At 35.8% G+C, this 21,321-nt stretch overlaps 1 protein-coding gene across 1 annotated transcript in view; it reads left to right on the top strand.

The window, feature by feature from the left end:
• The window catches only part of AGMO (alkylglycerol monooxygenase), a 186,469-nt gene that overhangs the window by 12,728 nt on the left and 152,420 nt on the right, over nt 1–21,321 (top strand). The window contains exon 3 of the mRNA XM_090142729.1: nt 5,784–5,935. Within this exon, the coding sequence (XP_089998855.1) occupies nt 5,784–5,935 (152 nt within the window). The remainder of the gene's footprint in view (nt 1–5,783; nt 5,936–21,321) is intronic.

The raw sequence follows: 21,321 nt of genomic DNA on the forward strand, positions 1-21,321 counted from the left end.
TTGACTCTTATCAAAAACATGTTATTAAATTCAGTAATCTCTAAAGTTCACAAAATATACTAATTTCTCAAAACCTTTAGTTATTGCATATATTTTTATTCTTTTAATTATTCAGTATTGTTCATTAAGGTAAATTTCTGAAGTATGCATGCAGTTCTTTTTTAAAAAACCACCTACTCTAAATTGTGTAGAGTACTTTTCTGGGTAAAGTACTGGTCTTTGCTAAAAGATTTATTAGGCTTAAATCAGAATTCCACTAGATGGAGCACCGGGGTAGCATTTTTAGAATTGACTAACAGTTTTCTGGGTCAACACCTAGTAGTTACGGAAATTAGGGAAAAATCTCTCCGTGATTTTCTAAATTAATTAATTTAGTCTTCTGTGAACAACAGCAAACTATGACTTGAAAAATTCAGAATCATGGCAAAAGCTGTTCACTAAAAATCTTATGTAAATGTTTTTTACTTCAACATTTGATGCACTATATCTCACTGAAGCTATTTAACTATGAGAACAGTTGCGTTACCTCTTTCTTTGTTCTAGATAACTCATAACTTCTGCTTGTATGTGACTATAGAAAATATAATAGTCCTAATCTAACTTAAATGCTAATGCAGATTTGCTGACTTCAGTGGAATAGCCACTCTTCTGCAAGTAGGAGAGATCAAAATAAATTCTTTATTGAAAGAACATACTAAGCTCTTGTATTACCCTTGCATGGTGTTATTTGTATAAACATTAAAACATCAGGTCTGTTGCTTCATGTAAAATGATGTTTTAGTATCTCCTAACACTGCATATCCTGAATTTACTGGAACACATTTTACTGCTAAGTCTTCTGGCTAGGTATAAGTAGATCTAAGAAATGCAATTTCCATTATTCTATAGGAAGAAAAACAAGCTTCTATGTCAGAAGTACAGGTGTACAGAAGTAATTACAGAATTCAAAATTTTTAAAAGATAACCTGTACATATGTTTACCAAAGGACTGCATAAAAAGTTAGTATGGGAGGTGTTATTGCCATGGGTTGTATCACGAAAGGCAGTGGAATTTCTGAAGAAAATATTTTAAGTATTTAATATTGATTTTTTTCAATTGATTGCTTCTTTATGTATGAAAGAGCAAAGAAAAGAATAAATGATTCAAATTATACAGGCAGGAGATATTAAGAACAATGACGCTGCCTTTTGCTTCCAAAGCCTGTTTTTTTTTCATGTTTGATACCACCCACTATTAGAAGTTAATACTAGTGTCTTGAATTGGAGGACAAGAAAAGAAGTATAGCAGGATCAGGTCTGGTGAAAAACAGGTCAGCTCTGTCAGTTGACATCTTGACTAATAGGCTATGTAACACAGCTAGTAGGAATACCAAATTTACCTCTATTTCACTTTGCTTTGGGATTGATTTTTTTTTTTTTTTTTTTTCACTTGAGGAAAACCGGGGATTTGCATTATTTAGACTAAAATGCCAGAGAAGAAAGCCATACTGAGGAAGAGGAGAGACTTTGATTCAGCTTTTGTGTCTGGTGGGAACATTTTTTCAAAATGTAGGTGCTATTTCCTGTAATCAAGGGCTTTCCAGAGCCTGATAATCATTTCCCAGATGTATCATTTTGGTGAATTATTTTTTAGCCTTAGGTTATTTCATGACTGATTTTGCATATTAAGAATGGGAGAGGATCATATTCATCTTGATGATAGAAAACAGGGAATAGAACTCCCACAGCTCCCTCTCCCCTTCCCTCCATCTTGTGGAAAGTTTGGCTTTATGCTAAAGTGTCAAAAAAGCCTTGACTGCAGTATGTCAGGCATATTTCAGTTCGATTTGTGTCAACCCTAATAAGTCAGCTGACAAGGTAATAAATTGGGTGTCTGTTCAAAACCTGGCACCTGTACAGGAAATAAAAGGGGATTTCAGTTGCAGAAGGTTTGCTTTGCTTTGCAAATGGACAAGAGACATAGACTCTTCTACCTCCTTCCCCTTTCTCTTCTTTACTGAATTCATGTTATCAAAATGTTTATTTCAATTGTGACTGGAGCCAATTTTTCATCTGAAAAAGAAAGCTCTATGAAGGTCTTTGGAAATGGAAATCCTTATACTTTCCACTCTGAAACAAAAGCTTACAGAGCTTTTAATTATTCATATATCCTGCTGTTACGTATATAGCCTGAATAATTTCCAGTTACAGAGGAGAAACTGCCTTTGTTCAACATTTTGAAACTTTACATTGATGTAGTTTAATCAGGCTGGGAAAACTTAATTTGTTTAACCCAGGGAAACAATGTATTAGTAATACCTCACTATTTTTAATGATAATATAACCTCCTGACCGAGGTGTCTTAACATGTTTCCCTCTGTGTCTGACCTCCAAGGATGCAAGTCTGTTAAAGCTCTTGAGAGCTGAGGCTTTGTAGGTCCAGCTGTAGAGCTGTGTTTTTTAACTCAGGGGCCCCAGGTCGTGTCCCAGTGTGATGCGAGGTGGTGACTGCAGCAGTGGCAAGAGTCTAGGTTGTCTCCTTGCAGACTTCACTTTCAATATACAGTTTTTTCCCTGTGCTCAGAGAGACAACAGCTATTGCCTGATCTTTTTCACTTTTGTTGACTGTCCTGGGGACCATGGAAGACTTTATCTGAAAGCTGATTCCAGGCTCAAAGGTTGATCTGTAAGCTGGAGGAAGCAAAACAGGACCTGGTTATTTTTGCCAGGAGTCAGCCGCCTGTTCTTCCAGTTGAATTTTCTCCACCTTTTTCCCTCCTTCATTATCCCATTGGGATCTACTGTAAGTAGATCTTCATGTCCACATGGAGAGTTCATCTCCCAGAATTTCCTTCTTGGACTTTTTTAATCAGAGGAAGTGATAATCTGACCCAGTGGAAGGAGAAAGGGGAAATGGTTTATTAAAACAAATATTGTCACCTTTAAATAAAGTATATATGAACTTTAGAAACAAAGAGACAAAAAACATCTCTCTGAGTCAAAACAGTTGCCTAAGTGCATACTTTGCACATCATAAGAAAATTTTCAGTAGAAATCAAAATCCAAGAAGACTAATCAATATAATGTATATCATAAGGTTTTCTGTGTAGTCTCTCTGTTCTAGGATTTATTGCTCCTCATGCAGAGGATTGGACTAGATGACAAAAGTCTTAGCTATCTACTTCTGTCATATTTATGGTTAAAAACTAACATTTAAATGAGGAAAATGTTTTCTTAAGTTCTCCTCAGTATTTTCAAGAAGTGAAAATGGAACTTGAGGGAGAAAAAATAGGCAATATAAACCTTTAAAACTCCAAGTGAACTTTCAGAGTTGTAATTGAATGCAAGCTCTGGACTTTTCTATCTATCACACTGTAAATTCAAAAAAAAAAAAAAAAAAAAAAAAGCAAACCAAAAAACCTTAGCTAAGCAACTCGTTCTTCAGCATTGCATAGTGATATGATGGATTACTCCAAATTAATTATAGTAATCAACTAGTGGTATGTGTTGCAGAGTTGTGATTCAAGCATGAAGGAAAGAATAAGCAAATTCTGACTTGTACAGCAAATTACACATAAAAAATGTGTTGTGAGGGTAGCTCAAGTTTTACACCTTGGCCCCAACTTGTGGAAAAAAATGAAAAAAAAAAAAAAAGAAAAAAAAGACTCAAGGGTGAAATATTGAAAGCTGATCAAAAATGGAGGAAATGTACCGGTCCACATACCTTTGGATGTACTGCAAAGGCATTATATGTTAATAAAAACAAAAGAATAAAGTAAGAAAACAGTACCTAATAATAACTGATACTGTATGTTGCAAAAGGTGTTTTAAATTTCCTGGCCATTGAAAAGATGTTAAGAAATGCCCATTTCTTTGTGTTTGAATAATATCGGCTCCCTTCTGACCTGTTGTGAAAGTGATTGAGAATTTATACTAACCTTTACAGATGCCTCATGAGGTGAATAGCAAAAATCTGGTTGGACACATATAATCTTCTTTAAAAATATTTATAGAACACAGCTCTTATGAAAATTAAACATGTTCCAGGTGTGTAAGGTCCAACTTCTGGGCAAAGATCAGTTGATTTTTTGAAGTTGCAGATACACCTGCCATTGCAACTTAAGAGAAATCCTTCATCTGCCTGTTGCCAAAATGAAAATGTTTGAGTTTTGTTGTCATTTTGTTTTTGCCTAAAAGATGAATTGATTTATTTGTAGTAGGTGTAGGAATGAGTTAGTTGCGGGTAAGGTATGGCAGCTGCCTGTGGAAAATATATTATTTCTCATCTTCCCAAGGAGTACCACCTCCATCTTCTCTGCATGATGTGGTGAATATAATGCTATTCTACTTGATGCCCGATATTGGAAACTTTGGATTTTTAGCTTAATTTGTTTATTGTTAATAATTTTATTTAAAATACCATTATAGAAAGAAGTATTAATGTTGGGAGCAGAGAATTACTGAATGTACGTCTCTGTGAAAATGTAAAGATGACCACAAAGTTCAGTGAGAGCATGGTTCTTGACATGAAACAGAAACATTTTCTGAAATTCCCTCCTATTTCAGTCCATCTATTGAAAAGGACAGTGCATGATCAGACTATTTTCAAGAATGTTTAGTACAATTCTACATGGCCAGTAAGACATATCAGTGTTTTCCCAGGTTGTAAAACAAGGTTTTGGAAGAGAAAGAATATAATATGTCCTCTTTAGTTCTGATGATTCAAGTTTTTTGGGGGGCTGTGGAGTAAACTAAATCACTAAAACACCTATATAAAAAATAGTGACACAAAAATGAGCAGGTATGGACAGAAACACATGGCATCCTCAGAATGAATTCTCACACATTCCTTGTGCCAATCCTAGCATTAAATCCACTTTATACTGAACTCAGCTGAACCAATCAGGAACTGCAGAAAAGGAATTATCATAGAATCATATAATGGCTTAAGTTGGAGGGGACATTAAAGATCATCTAGTTCAAGCCCTCCTGCCATGGGCAAGGTTGCCAGCCGCTAGATCAGGCTGCCCTGGATTCCATTCAAACTGGCCTTGAATACCTTGAGGGATGGGGCATCCACAACCTCTCTGAGCAGCTTGTACCAGTGGCTTGCTACCTGCTGAGTAAAAAAGATCTTTCTAACATCTAACCTAAATCTCCTGTCTTTTAGTTTAAAGCCATTCCTCTTTTGGGCTGCAAGCACACACTGCTGGCTCAAGTCCAGCTTTTTGTCATCAGGAACCTCAAGTCCTTCTCTGCAGGGCTGCCCTCAGTGAGTTCTCCCAGTCTGTACTCCTATCTCACATTGCCTCAACCCAACTGTAACACCTTGCACATATCCTTGGTTAAAACTCATTAGGTTCTCGTGGGCACAGTTTTTGAGCCTGTAAGATTCTCTAGTAATTTCTCTTACTCAGTCTCATATCTAACTGCATTGTATTTACAATATTAAGGTAAAGATTTTAGTTCTTTTACAATAATCATACATTTGAGTTTGAATTGAAAATGATTGCCACTACTTCGAACTTGAGAATTAATGAGTTTCTTCCATGCAGGTGAGAATAGGAGCACTGTGCCAGCTGCAAGGAACTGCTTAATGGTTGCTTACTGAGCATGCTTCATGCCAAAATGCAGGTGATGAGCTTGTTTTAAAAAACTCAGTAGTACTTTTGCTTCAGATCTATGAAGTCAGTGTTGGCTTTATTACTTGACAAAGATTGTGAGGCTTAGGCACAGTTTATGTGCGTTATAAAAAGACTCCTGTGGTAAACAGACTGATAAAACTATTTGGTTTTCTGTTTCAGTGTTTTATTCAGAAGTGTTGACCTAGTTAGTTATATCTATGTATGGAATAACTACAAACTCTTTGAACTGCCCTGGGACTCACCATGGACATGGTATTTGACATTTCTGGGAGTGGACTTTGCATACTATTGGTTTCATCGCATCAGTCATGGTAAGTGTGAGCTTTCTGTGTATTAAAATATCAACTGTGTTAAATTTTTCTGAATTGAGGTATTTATTTTTGTTTCTATGCTTAATCTACTTTGGGCATGCCTACCTGCTTTATTCTCAAGGATTAATGAAGATTCACTGATACTTTAAGTTTGATGTACAGTTTGTACATCATACTATTTGTCTAATAGATATGACTTCATGAAAAGCGGGAGTGTATTTTTGAAAGTAGCACAAAGCAAAAGTAGCATCTTATAGGAAAAGAATGAGAAGTGAATACAATTTGTGTATTATAGTGTCCCGTATGCCTGTGTGAAAAATACATCTTCGTACAAAACTAAGTGTAATAGAAAACAAGGCGACCAAAACAATGATAGGCTATCTGAATAGCTTCATCTGCTTCTATTTGTTTTGAATGGAAAAAAAAAAAATCAATAATTACATAATTGATAAATGAATGAAAGTATTTTTGTACTTTGTGTTTAGAAAGGCACACATTTTATACATATGTATATACACACTCACATATGTTTATATTTATGTTTATATATCCTGTCTATAATTAATGCTTGACTTACATGTTATTACTATTCTCTTTTTGAGAAGTGCATTAGTTGGCCTTATTACATGAATTTGAAAAGGATTCAACCTGTATTTATTGTAACAGTGGAGGCTGTGTAAATCATTCCAGTTACTTCCTTTCTTGTATACTGTGAGGGCATAATAATGTCAATTCCTTTTTGTATACGTTATGTATTTTCCTTCTATGGTGACAGTGTACGTTTGCTCTAGTCTTTTGTGTTCTGTCTGCAAGTCCAGTAACACTTAGATCAGGCCTAAAATTAGTACTGATACAAAAGCCTGTAGTGAAGAAGTAAAAGTCTTCTTATTGTTTCATATTTTGGACTGGGCCTCCCAAGGCAGAGTGCCCACAACCCATAAAAGCTGTGAAATGTAGTAATGAAAGTTTATGTAATGTGCTTTCAAAAAGTGAAAATGTTTTGATGCCAATAGGTGTGTGGAGAATGTGGAAGTGGGTGAGAAAGCATGAACTGTGGGGAGTGGGAGGTAGGAAAGGTCCCTCCCGGGTGGGGAGAACAATGCAGGGTGGGTGCAGGGGGACAAACAATGGTGTGGGGGGCCAGGGCTCACAGGGGGATGGGGCAGGAGGTGAGGAAGCGTGGGGAGCTGGAACAATGTGCCGGGGGGACATCGTGGCTGGGAGCTGGAGCCCTGCGTGGGTGTGCGCGAGACTGGGAATACACTTCGCAAACAATGACATTAACAGTGCTGGCAGGGCTGCAGCTCCGGCTGAGAACTGGACGAGGGTGGGAGGATATTCCTGTGTTTTTAACTGAAAAATAGTTGCCTGAAAGTGTTAGAAAATTGCTAGCCTGGCTCCATTTTCACCAGAGTCAGTGGTAAAATACCCAGTGCCAGAGAAAGAAGCAGGATCTTTCTAAAGCAGTTGCACGTTTTTCTGTTCCTACTGCAACTGTGAATTCACTTTCATCTGCTTCTCTATATTTTGAGAGGAACATTGGGACTGAGTATTTAGAAATGAATCACGCTAGCAGTTTTAGAATTAAAATCCAAGACAATTCTCTCAGTACGTAATGATGCTATGGAAAACATGTAATAAAATGCTGTTCATGTCTCAAGAAGGTCAGCACTGAGCTATCTGTAAAAGTTAAGTTAGTTTTCTGGAGGCTGCAGGAATGTTGCTTGCTGTCAAGTCTGTGCTCTCAGCAGGGAACTGATGCAGCGTTATAGAAAATCAGTCTAAATGAGGATTTTAGCATAAACAACACTCTTCCTCTGGTTGAGCAGTGATAATATCTGGAACAGGGCAACACAGCTGCAAAAGTAGATTCAGAAGTTGGAAAGAAGAATTTGAATATAGGATATGCTTTTAAAATGTAGATTCTTGAAAAATATCTCTGCTGAGATGCTGGATCAGTCTCTGGTATAAGTGGACAAACACACCCTTGTGCTAGAAAGTGGCAGAGCCTGATGATTCAGGCTTGGATTCTAGAGTAAAGATATAAATTAATTGCACATGTATATATCACAGGAAATTCAAGCTGTGTGGACTTTGTCTAGGGATGTAAATAATGACACAAATTGTTTCAAAATGAAGAACTAAAGTTCAGATAGATTTTGTCATTATCATATAACTTTTTTTGTCTCCAAGCAATTATTTGATAAGACAATCTCATGGCTACTTACTACCTTATTTTCACATTGGATTATTCATTCTGCTATTTAAATAAAAGGGCTGAATCCTTTCAGACTTCAAAGTTTCCTCTAGAGTAGAAACTCTAATGTGGAATATCAAGTTTTTACCCAGTACTTGGGAAGCTATTTTTTCCTCTTAGCTATATGTGTGTAATAGCTATTATCATAAACTGAAATTATACAGCAACAAGAGGAAGTATTTTTAGGTGTGACCTCATTTTTTTAAAGGATAAAGTTATTCTAAGTATGTGCTTGTATTTTCCATTGTTTGCAGTAGCTACTGAAAAGTTAGAAAATAAAATGTTTCACCACTTATTCCAGCGTTCTTCTGGGCCTGATCCAAAAGCCATGGCAGTCAATGGGAGAATTTAGTTAGTCACTGTTTTTTTCTCTTGGTTTTAATGAATTTATAAGTAGCTGTGACTTTTCCCTTTGTTTCAGTAGAAACAATCAGCATGGCCATACTACTAAAGAAAATAAGCTGTAAAATAACAGATTTTTTTTAATATTTATTTATTTATTTATTTATTTATTTTGGAGGGGGGGAAGGATATGCGTGGGTTAGGGGATTTTTAGCAGACATTTTAATCTAGCATATATGGATTACTCCTCAAGCTTCCTCTCCAGGTGCAGAGTCCTTTGCAGAGTTATTCCTGCTGGAAAATGGGATTCGCTGGTCCCAAGGCAGTGCAGAGCTCTGGCTGTGGTGGAGCACACTCCTCCCTGAGCTCTGGTCTCGCTGATATGCCTGTGGCAGACATATGACAGCGGCAGTAAGGAATTTAGAAACTCTGTAAACTAATTTCTTCAGCAGCCACACCTTTTAATCAGGGAAGGAAATCAAGAGACTTCCAGGTCTATGCAAAAACAAGGAGCTGTCACTCAGAGACAGGTTGGTGATGAGCAGTGGGTTTTGAGGATGGTTTGGGGTCTCTCTGCTCTGCTTTCAGGCCCTGGGAGACTGGTTTGGCAGTCAGTAGGTTCAGAGAGCCTGTCTCTTTCTAACAGCAGCTTCCAACACCTTTTCTTTTGTTCTCCTTACTGCTGGGGAATTTCCATTGCTTCAGTGTCCCTCCCCTCAGACAACCTGGGAGAAGCAAGTTTCCTTTGGCTGGGCCAACCTTGGCGTGCATTGTTCTGCCAGGCCTGAGGCAGCCGTGTCAGCTGCAGAAGGGATACGTGACAGGGTCCCTGTCAGCAGCAGCCTGAGCCAATATCAGCCCATGCTTTGAGTTACGTGTGATGCACATAAAACAGGCATCAACTGATAAGTATATTCTAGCTGGTTTCTCCAGCTGCTATGTAAAGTTTTGAGTTAATGGAGTGTCTCTTAATAATTCTCAGTTTATTTATGGTGGATAAGAAATAAATCAGGCATATTCTGAAGCAACAGTCTCTGAACTCTCCAGATTCCTCCACTCCACAGGACGAAGTGTTTGGCTGAAATAACTTCTGAGGTGTCAGAAGGCAAAGAAGAAACCCCAAGAAGTCGTTTTGGCTTTGCCCTCAAAAGGCTATGCCTCCAATCTGTGGCAGAATGTTTCAGCTGAGGGTGCTGAGGAGGATTTCTAAGATTTTCAATAATTAGAACTTTTAACTTTCTACAATTCTAAAATAGAGACTCTCTTAGCTCTATTTACCTGTAATGTAGCTTCTGCCCCTTCTCTCAATAACCATCTTTAGTTACAATTTCATAGAATATTCAGCAATTCCTAGCTGTTCTTCCCTATCTCACCCAATGAGTTCTGAAAAACCTGCTGTGTGGTGACCACATACATGAAATCACTGAAATAGTCTGTATCAAGAAAGAGGGTTCCCTTGGATTTCCTAAGAGAGAAAGCTAACTCTTTTCAGTTGTCATGGGGTCAATTTAGCAATGGCGCAGGAATTGCCCACTAATCAAGGACCAAGACAGTGTAAGCCATATTTGCTGCACAGAATCTGTGCCGTATCTGGAGATTTCAGGGAGAACAGAAAAGGCTTTTCTGAATCAGTAGTGCACAGGTGGATAACTCATCCTTATATAAGGAACCAGAGTGATCCATGTATGGATAAATGGGGACAGACAGTGTCTCATGATTAATGCTGTTAAAAATATAGGAATATGCAAGAGCAAAAATTAGTCCTAATATTTCTGTTAATTATACATGTATGCAGTTAATAATGCTAATATGTTAGCGTGTTGGATGCTAGCTCAATGCTATATTCACTGTTTAATGAGAAGATGAATTTGGACTTCCAAGCTTGTTAAAGACGGAGACAGTAGAGCCTAAAATTTTTTCACATTTATATTCACCACTCATTTTTGGAGAGTGTATTGGAATCATATGATCATGCCATCTTTATTTATCTGACCCATTCCTGCCTTTGAACTGCTCCTTTCATCTGCATTTTATAATGTGCTTGTCTGAAGTCAGTATATCAAAATGGACTCGTTAAGTAGATTTTATATTAAGAATTGATAGTATATTGAAATAATTTTTGGTTTAAGGGATTTTAGTTTTACTATAATGAATTTCCCGTGAAATGATGTCTGACTTTTGTTATTGGGAACATGGTCAGGAACACAAGGTTTTCTTTTCAGAAAAACCTTCATTTCCCTTGGAAAAGCAGTAAATGAAAATATTCTTTTACATGCCAGAGGCTCCGTTTGGGGTGCAAAGGAATGGTTGGGTGGTAGGTATTTTTTTAATTTGCTTTATTTTGTTTTTAAGTTTGTCCTTGCATTTGGGAAAATGGCACCATTTACCTGACTGGCAGTTCAGTGCTATATGGATTATCTAGCATGTTTAATTCAGCCCCGGTGAAAGACAGAAAACTTTGGAAACTGTCAAGTGATTGAATGAACCTCTGCTCTTTTTCTTGTCACAGCTTGTATTGATTGCAAAGGGAATTGATACCCAGTGATTAAGAGAAAAATGTTCTCTTTTTGTGAATTTCAGAGAATACATTTTTTGTCATTCTGGCAGTTGTTATTTTTTCTTATTATTTAAACAGGCTTGGGAGAGCAAGATATTGCAGTGTTGACTCTGCTTGCTTCACAAAAATAGCAAAAGCCATAGCTGGTTGCCATATTTTCTGTTCTGTCTTCTGATTGATTCTAATCTAATACCTGCAGACAGCATAACATGAATTAAAAATAAATAGAGAGTTCATGTGATTATGATTAATTCCCTGCCTTTGAATTCCACTGTAAATAAACTACAACATTCGTTGTTTCTGTATCTTATTTTTACAACCTATCTTTTACATTTCTTCTCAGAAACAAGAGGTTCTCCTTTTATATAATTTTTCAGATTGGGCAGTAAATTTGTAGAAGACCCACATCAGTCTTACCAAACCAAAATCATACCACTTCTACTGACAGCCAAGTCTACATTTCATTTGAGAAAAGGTTATTTTGAAAAGCCCTCAGCTGCAATTGGGCTTCCTGACGTGGAGTGGTCCAGAGTCCTGCAGAATTATAGGAGCTTGCTTGTATTGTTTTCAGGTTGCTACTGTATTGTGTGAAAGATTGATTTCTTGTATATTGGCAAGAATAATGTCCTGATTTGAGGTGGACATATTTTGGCTGTTAAATGTGTTCTGGAACATGCAGATATCGCAGACCTCTTTCTGTTCTGTTTTAGAAATTGTGAGATAAATGACTTGCTGGAAAATTCTTGTGATCTGACAAGTTTAGAAGATGAGAATGAGAGAAAATATCTGAATATTCAGAAGATGATTACAAGTGAATAGATTTTCTAAGTGTATTATATGCCAGGGGGTACTAAGATTGATGGTAAAACAAATTCTCTGACAGGTTAGGCTGCAGAAAAAGGGATTGACTGCTGACTTTTGGCTTTTTAGAACTACTATAAGCTGTGCTCCGGAGGAGAAATTAGTACATATAGCTTGTTGCTATAGGTGAGGAATGAAGCATGGTGATCTATGTTCAGCATCTAGTCTGAGAAGGCATAAGCTTTTCACAGTTGGATGATGAAAGGATATAAGGAGAGAAGTTGCTAAAGACTTGCCATGATTCTTGCATGTTTTCTTCAAATATATTATAATTGTTTTTCATAGATCCTGATGGTAATTGTGAATTAAGCCTTGGTACAAGAAACAAAAATACTTTTTTTTTATGATGTCAGAGACCATGTATCTCTTAACCTTAAATATAATGAATCTATATTCATAAAAGTGTGAACTGACTTTTTTTGACACAATTTTTATAGCAAAAATTCAGATGGCATTTCCTTCCATCTTCTCTCAGCATTGTTTATCTTTTCTCAAGCTCCCGCAGTCAAAAGATCTGGCAAGTTCCCCAGTACGAAATGAAAAAGAAACCATATTCCTCCATTTTCTTTGTTAGTCGTCTTTTCCTATGGCTGGGAAAGGGGCCAGTACAAAGTTAATGCTCCTCTTAAGCACTGCTGAAATCCTGCTTTGAGATTTACATAATGCCTTGTCCTTGTCAAGACTCTCTATATAGGCATGCATTAACAAGAGATACCTGTGGGTGTCTGGAGAGTGCAGTCTCATCTTTTTCCCATATGCAGAGCCTGAGGTTGTCCGTGAGTGCACGGACTAGTGGAAAAGTTCTGGATCATCTTGTCAAAGTGCAAGTTAGTAACATGCTTTTTACAATGAAACATTAAAAAATTCACAATAAATATGTTTATATATTTAAGTCCATGGGAAAAGTCTTTGTTCTTTTTCATCTGTTTTTTTTTTTTTTTCTTTAAGACAGTAGAACCTAAATTTTCTGAAGCTTATTATGAATTCTAAATCATATGAATTGACTGTCTTCTGGGATTCCCCAAGGGAATTCACCCAGTTTGTGCATTAAATTGAGTGACTAAAATGAAGAAACTGATAGGTTGTGTATGTGTCTGTTGTGATCATAGTGATGTGTCTGACTACTGAATTAACCTGATAGAAATGTCATTGAACACAAACAAATATCTTCTGGGGTTAAATGGGAGAAGGAAGTTTCTGTAATGTGATGTGGGATGATCATTCAAAAAGACAGATGACTTCAAATGTTCATAATCTTGGCTACTGCTGCCCTCTAGTCTGTGCATTTTTGAAAGAGGAAAAAAAATCCCTTTGTAGTCTCAGACTGGAGACACGAATGTGAAAATATCTAACACTGTGAAGAAACAGTTCATTTGACATAGTTTTCCCAGTGTGTTGCTGAAAAACAATGAAATGGTGCATAATACTTTGTTCTATAATATCTTAAGAAACGTAGGTGTGATTATTCAAGTTTTGAATTTTTTTTGCATCTGGTGAATGTGGGGCAGGAGAAACTAGTATTGCAGTAATTTGTAGATTTTGTTCTTAAGGCGTTTTACCTGAGAAATATGTGGAGTAGTTCTACTAGATATACTATTTGACCTCTCAAATGCTATACAGCTGTCTTCCAACAAGTGAATTCACAAGTTTAGGGTAACTGTGTTTGCAAGTTCATGGAAAAGTTCAACTACATCTGTCTCATTTTCCTTTTTTCTTGTCATTAAGCTTAGATATGTATTTAAAGTTAGAAAAATATACTTACCGTAAGTGAAAGCCCACAGGAGAATTTATATTCTTGTTTTCCTTGATCTAATTTTAAGCTGTGTTACTTATTTCAGTGAAAGGCTTCTTACTAATTTAGAGAGAAATTAATATGTATTTCCTAAATAAGTTGCGTACAAATTGCTTCATCTAAAGCACACAAAAAAAAGTCCTAAACCAGTTTCAATGATTTTGGGAATGGTAGCTGTATGTTTCTGATAAGCATATTTGCATACTTGCTAAAGAACTTTGTCGTGGGCTTAAAGGAATGGTCTATGAGGGGGAAGGTTTGTTTTTTATGACCCTTCTATGTTTTACCAATATGCTGAAATCAGCAGATCAGCAGTAAGAGATACCAAATGTAACAACAGTTTTTAATTTCTTATATGAAGATGGAATTGTAAGGAATTAGGTTTAGAGTAAAAGCAAACGTCATAAAATTCATCAAACGGCAGCATTGGTAACTATTTTTTTGTCACTTAAAGTAAAAGCAGAGTCCTAGCAAAATAAAAGGCATTGCTAAAACAGATGGCCCATTGTGATGCTTGTGCTTCTTCTGATAAAAAAAGGAGTTGTGTTTCCCCTGCTGTGCTAGTAAAAATTGCCTGGTCATTATTGCTGTTTGTCAGTCTGTATAGATTTAAAATGGAGAAAGAAACATGCAGAATACTACCTCTTAGATCTGATGCTGCACTTGAACTAAGAGCTGCTATGAAGTACTTTGCAATTAAAAATGGCACATATGAAATTTCATTGAAATCACTTTTCAAACTGTGCGGAACTGAACTTTGGAGAAGCCATGTGTTGCTCATCACAGAATACCTGTGGGAAAAGGTAAGGCAACACATGGCTAGAGGGGCAAGGCAAAGATGCAAATCCTGCTTTCCTGGGGTATGAAACGACTCCTAGGGCTTGGATGCGCACTTCTGCTTCCCATTGGGACATTGATAAGAACAGCCATTTTTTAGGACCGGATAGATCATAATTACATTTCTTTCAAGGACATGTGTTCTTCAAACAAAGCTTTATGAAATTTAGATAGCTTTCCAGTGTGTATCCATCTATCCATGCACATTTTATGTGTATATTTGTAGTTTTTGGTTATACTTTGTATCAGCTGATGTGATTGACAGATATTTCCAAATGGTCACAACCTATCTGAGATAATTTCACAATTAGATATAAATAAACAATTCCAATTCCTAATTGACACCCTCAGTTTTTACTGACTGAAGTGCATTCCTTATGTAGAATAGCTGCATGATAATTTGAAAATTTTGTAAAGGGTGTTTTTTTCTTTTAAGTTAATAACAATTCTGAAATGGCTATTTAAGCAGACTAGAAGTGTCTCCCAAATAGCATGCTGATCTTTTCAGAATATCAGCGTAGATTTCTAGAAGCTGGATGTCTGTTCTAGTTTTTCTTGATTGCTAAAAATCTAGTGAGGCCATTCACCATACTTTATTATCCATTTAAAGATTGCCAATTAACATTTAAAATGTGTTTGAAGCAGACAAAATGTTATTGTATCTGGAACATGTTCTTTGCATATATGTTTCCCTCAATGCATATTTATTGCCTCAATTAAAGTTTAAATTGCCAAAAAGCTTTTTGAATATACAGGTTGCAATACCCACATCACACGCCATCTAAATTGATAGTGTGCTGGTGGAAGATGTAAAGTAACAAAAAAGACTAATTAGAGTTTTACTTTTTTTTTTTTTTCTATTTTTAATAGCTAAATTATCTTTAAATACTCTTTTTTCAGTTCTTACCGAACTGAAGATATATAAATAACCCATAGTGCTTCTCTATTAGATTTAATCAAGAATTACTATTTGTCAAATCTAAATGAATTAATTGAGGTTAAATATTTAAAAATTAAAATTACTTCTTTAATCTTAAAAATAAAACATACTCTAAAAATTATATAAACATCCCATTGCAAAAAAGGTATCTACAGTGTTCTCATATGTAAAACTGTATGAAAGACAGATATCTTGAATAAGTATCACTGAGCTGTTACAATATTTATAGTTGGATTCTGCAAGGCACTTGGACTGGAGCACTGGATATTGGTGTCTGGTTTAGTTATTTTGATGGCTTAATGGAAGCTGAAGCAGTCTGAAAATTTCTTCCTGTTGCTGGCAAACAAAAATTGTGAATAATTGTATTAGTATGTATGTATGAGGAAAGATGAGGTTTTGCAGGGTCCAGGAGAATACTGTGGTCCTGCTCTCTTGGTTCACTTGTGTTTTTAACAAACTCTTCTTCTGATGAAGTACTGCCGTTCCCAGCCTCACTGATGAGGACATGTAAGTGGCCATCATTACACAAATTATCAGCATAAATGACTGGGAGTATTGAATGTAATACGGAGCAACCAGAGCACAAGAGCTTGTAAAATATGGATGATATATATTTTTTTCCTTGTTCCTTCTTAGAATTCATTTCGATTAGGTAAATCAAAATTAAGTTTCAATTGAGTATATCAAAAGCATCAATACAGAGCATGTCTCTGCATTTTGTAGCTGTAATTTCAGCAATGACAAAACTTTTGCTAAGTATAAAAAAGGGAAGCGCGTGTGAAAAATTTTCATAGGAAAACATTTTGGAAATTACTGACATGTTTATGGTTTTCATCAACTCTAAAAAGGCTTATTAATTCGAGACAGAAAAATGTGTGATTTTTTTAAAAAATGATTTTTCAGCAGTAGTGTAAAATGCTTTATATATGCATCATATATTTTACATATTTGTCTTTTATTTTAATAATTTATCACTACTAACACTGAGTTCCGAAATACATTCTTTGTAATCATAAAAATAAAACTTTTTTTTAATTTTTTTTTTTCAATAATTTAACCTATGGTATGCTAGAAGTAAAAATGCTATTTGCACAGAACCGTCTTTTAGGGTAAGACAGTTTTGACTGGAAATAGCTATTTTATTTATTGTTGTGTTTTTAAAAAATAAGTTTTTGGGAGGGTTTTTTTTTTATTTATTAGGAATGATTTGAGGCCAGAACAGTCAGACCTATCAAAGCCACCTCTCATGTCTTCCTCTCTACTCAAGTTGTCTTGTCCAAATAATTACTTTTTTCATTATAAACATTAATTTAGTAATTATATATTTTGCTTGTTGATTTAAAGTTGAAAAATGAATCTATGCCTATTACAGAGAATGCACAGTTAAGTATGTATGCTAGTATGATAGCATGCTATCATTAACATCTTCCCTTGGCCACGTGGGTAAAATAAATCTGAATCGGAAATACTTTGTGACATTTCTATGGAGCAGTTGGCAGTCTGCAATGTGCCCACAGTATGCATTAAATAAATTCATATTAAATGTAGAATTTTAAGAAGTCATGCTATTAATTTTTTCTCTTTATTCTGTAGAAGTTGTTATAAGTTTTAAGTTAATTGCTCTTTTAAAAGCATTTGAATATCACGAAGCAGGGTTAAATGTGGAAGCAAGAAGCTGGTTCAAAGAAATCGTAAATGGAAAGTGAGAGCAACAGGTAAAGAACAGTTAAAAAAAACCATTGCATAGTCTGAATTCTTGTCCAGAATATTCTGAAAATAATTTCAGAATGGATACCAGGATGGCAATTTTGAAATCTTTAGTTAGAAATAAATTTAAGAAAATTAAATAAGTAAGAAATTTAAGTAAGAAAATTAAAGCAAGTAAAATTAAACTTATTGATGATAGATTCTGAAATTATAATGTATTGCTTTGCTTAGATATATGTGGTAGTAATATGTAGATTTTTTACAGTGATAGTTGTTGATTGTTTATTCTTTATGCTCAAACATGTTTTGCAAAGGTGAGTTTTGTTAAAATGAGAGGATGGCAAGGGCAGATGAAAAGTTTTGTGGAAGAGCTTTATTATTATTCACATTTCCTGCTTTGTGACTATCCCAAGTATGAAAGATTCATTGACATTATATAGGTTATTCACAAATCAATTCCTACATGTGACTTGAGCAGTTTCCTCTGGATTTTGTACTCTTCATTCTTTGTAAAATGCATAACGCTTAAAGCCTGTTTTAAGATACAGGAGGTTTTACATACATTGCAGATATGGTTGTGTTATAAATACAATTGCATATGTATGCTCCCTGTGGCTACAGAAGTACATATTCACAGAATAAAAGCAACAGTCAAAGGAATCCAGACTGCTTATTTTTATACTTGCCGATATCCAAGGGAAAAAGGTAAAAAAGCAGTTTATAAAACCTGAACAAAAGAAGGATGTAATTTTTTTTTTTTTTGTACTCCCCTGGGTTGAATCTCAGCTGAAATAACTGACAGTTTTTGGACTTACTGAAGGAAATGATGAGTGAAGATAAATATCCAGATGTTTGCTGGCCAGATGTATAAGGTTACATTTTGGAAGGCATGAATACTCTACCTGTGTCTGTGCCTTCTGAGAAGGAGGTTGTAAATAGTGAATGTGCTAAATTATCTCTACAATCTTGGGGAAAAAAAATGAGGTTCAAACTGAAACTTTTGTTTTTTGCCTTCGATCTAGTTTCGTAAAAACAGATGCAGATTGTACATGCAAATTTACACAGCATACAAGTGGGATTTTCTGAAGGGCCATTATGTCTGTGTGGTTAACTTAACACTCTGTGCATTGTTTTTAGGGGCAGTGTAGGGAACTGTCTTAATTTTCCAAAAGTAGGAAATAGGTATCTCTAGTCTCTGAATTTCTATTCCTGTGTTTCAAGCTGCCTATTTACAATAACAAAAATTTCAACCTTGACTTTTTCCCCTCTTTCTCCCGCCTACGCTAAGTCTCTCCCTTTCCCACCTAATATACAGATCTGCTTCTTTTCAGATAAATTTTTGGAAGTAGTTGCTGCCTGCTCGTACAGCAGCAAAGCTCATCTCAGCTTGTGCTTGCTCTCGAACTTGGGAAGAGGAAAGAAAAGTCTTGTTAAACTCAAGTAAATAACTTAGCTGCTACGCAGTAGGAAAAATATTGGATTTGATTGTGTATTATTCCCATATGAGTGAGATATATTTAAAATTGAAAAGGAAACCAGCTCCCTTAAAACTTAAAGGGACAGAGTTTCAGAAATTGGCAGCCAATTTGCGCCTATAATTGTGTTTAATGTGGAAGGGATTTTCCTCTGTTGTTGAGGGATGAAAGGGATAAAAGGATCTTGCCACTGGACCAGCAGTAAGGTGGAGGAGGCACTGGTTTTGTTACTGACTTCATCTCTTCCTACTCATGCTAAAGAGCCCCCTGCCTCCGTAGGTAGGCAGTGCATAGGAGGTGAGCCACTGCTGCTTTAGGAACTTCAAAAGTGAGTGTGTTGAGAATGAATTTTCTTTTTTTAATGAAAACCATAATGGTTTTTAAACAGTGATCGTTCTCCTGGACAGGAAAGGAAGTGCTAAGCATGGTTAAGCACTGTGAACTCATATAATTGTTATGGCTTGTAATTTTAAAAGGAAACAACCTTTAATTTTTTGTTTGTTTATTCTGTTTATGTAAATTTGTGCTCTCGTTCTCTGTGTGTAAACATTAGGAAACGTATCTGCCATATATATAATTATAAGCCTAGTATCTCCTTACAAGGAAGAAACTAAGAACTTCCAGAAGTCCATGCCTCAAAGACACAAATTTCTTCACCAGATGATGAATTTATCCCCAGTTATGTGTGAGAATAAATAAGCTCTAGAGCATGACCTGGCGGTTAGTCTTTGCAAGCAAGCAGAAGTAGCTTGTTTCAATTTCTGTGTGACCCTCTGAAAACTGCAGTGAAGTGCTCAGGACAAGGGACAATACTAAAAGACATAAAAATCTGGAGGTATCACCAGACACAAAACATCATGTCACAAATTTTTGGCTACAGAGTCATCCTGGTAGAGAGACGGGAGAGCAGAGAAACAAAGCACTTGGTTCAGCTTTGCTAGTAAACTGGTTGTTTTTCAACTGTCATTATGGCTCATCTGTGCATTGCCTGTTCTTGCAATATTTATCATGGCTCAAAGACTCTATTTGCAGTATGGGTTCTGAAATAATTCTAATATATATATTTTTTTTCATTGGTTTTGATTTCTGTGCTTGGAGTACAAATTTACTGCGGTGTAATTTTTACATATGAAGATTGAAATAGTTTTTACCATAGTGGAGAGGATTTAGACTACAGTGGGCGAAGTACTAAAATTTTAGATATTCAAAAAATGGAGAAGACTTGGGCAGGCAATAGGAAATTCAGGTAGGAAATTGCTATGGATCCGAATGTGCAAGTTGGATACAGAAGCACCACTAGATATGAGGGGGAGCATGAGGAGAGATGGAGCAGAGGAATGTGACAGAAAACAGTAGGCGCTTGGGCCATGTGGAGGAGTATAAGTGGATTCAGAATGAGATGAGGAGGTGAATATGGAAAGAGGAAATTTATGATAGATAAATAGCTACTGCATTACATAGTTGAGGGTATAAAGCCTTGTCCCATATAAACCTGCAGAAATTTTGTCATTAATTACAAAGTGAGTGCTTGCACCAAAAGCGAAATCTTCTTTTCATATCAGTCACAGTCACATCCTGTATTTTTGTCTACTGCTGGTTGCAGTATGGTTTGGACAACCCTCTTGTGTGCTGAAAATGCCCTAGTAGCTTCCTAATTTATGCTTCAAAATCATAAGTTTATGAAATGAATAGAAGGATTTTGCAATGCATAGAACTGACAAAAGTGGCTTTTATTGGGACAATTGGGTAAAACTGCCCCCTATTCTCAGTTATGAATGAAAAGGCAATGACAAGTACTGGAGGAAAATGTTTTTATATAAGATGTTCACAAGAACAACTTTTCAAAGATATTTAACATTGTTCATTTGCTTATGTAAAACAAATAACTGTACTAATATTTGTTAATTTATATCTATTGGTCAAGTAATGCAAGAATCTCTTGAGAGCTGTCCTGAATGTTAATATTATTGCTGAAAAGTTTCACGCATTTTTTTAGGTGGGAACAATATCTGATATGTCATGACATTTGTGTGAGGTGATAGCATAGCATTTTACACATGAATCACAATAATTCATGAAGTTTATTTTATCTTCCACTCTAGTAGGATATGGTTACTACACAAATAACTTTAGGACAGGAAGTAAGAAGAATACTGTAATTAACTGAAATTGCAGGGGAACTTAGGTAGTCAGAATATAATTATGCAAGGCACAACTCAGTCAGGAAACAGGATTAACTTTCCTGTTCTTTTGAAAAATGCCGGATGATTGCTAATATTTATAAATGGTTTTTACACATCAAGTGGATGATGATGCTTGTGACAGAGGAGCTGCCTTTAAAATTATGCTAAGCAGTTGGTTCCTCTGACTAAGTGATAAGGATGCTTCCTCCATAAGCAGCTGTTAAATTTCCTTCTTGCAAGCTAGATTTACTTAGAGGTGCCACAGCCAAATATTGAGCCAGTCTTAACTAGTTTTTGATCATGGTATATTCTAAGTCAAGTAAAATTGTAAGTGACTGAATAAAGTCAGTTTATTTTAGAGAAAAGCAAAACCCAACAACATACAAAAGCCAAACCAACCCCACCCCAAGACAACTGCTAAAGTTATTCTATTCT

Source organism: Phasianus colchicus, chromosome 6 (genome assembly GCF_987193195.1).
Source record: "Phasianus colchicus chromosome 6, bPhaCol1.hap1.1, whole genome shotgun sequence".
In the NCBI taxonomy this organism is placed as follows: domain Eukaryota; kingdom Metazoa; phylum Chordata; class Aves; order Galliformes; family Phasianidae; genus Phasianus; species Phasianus colchicus.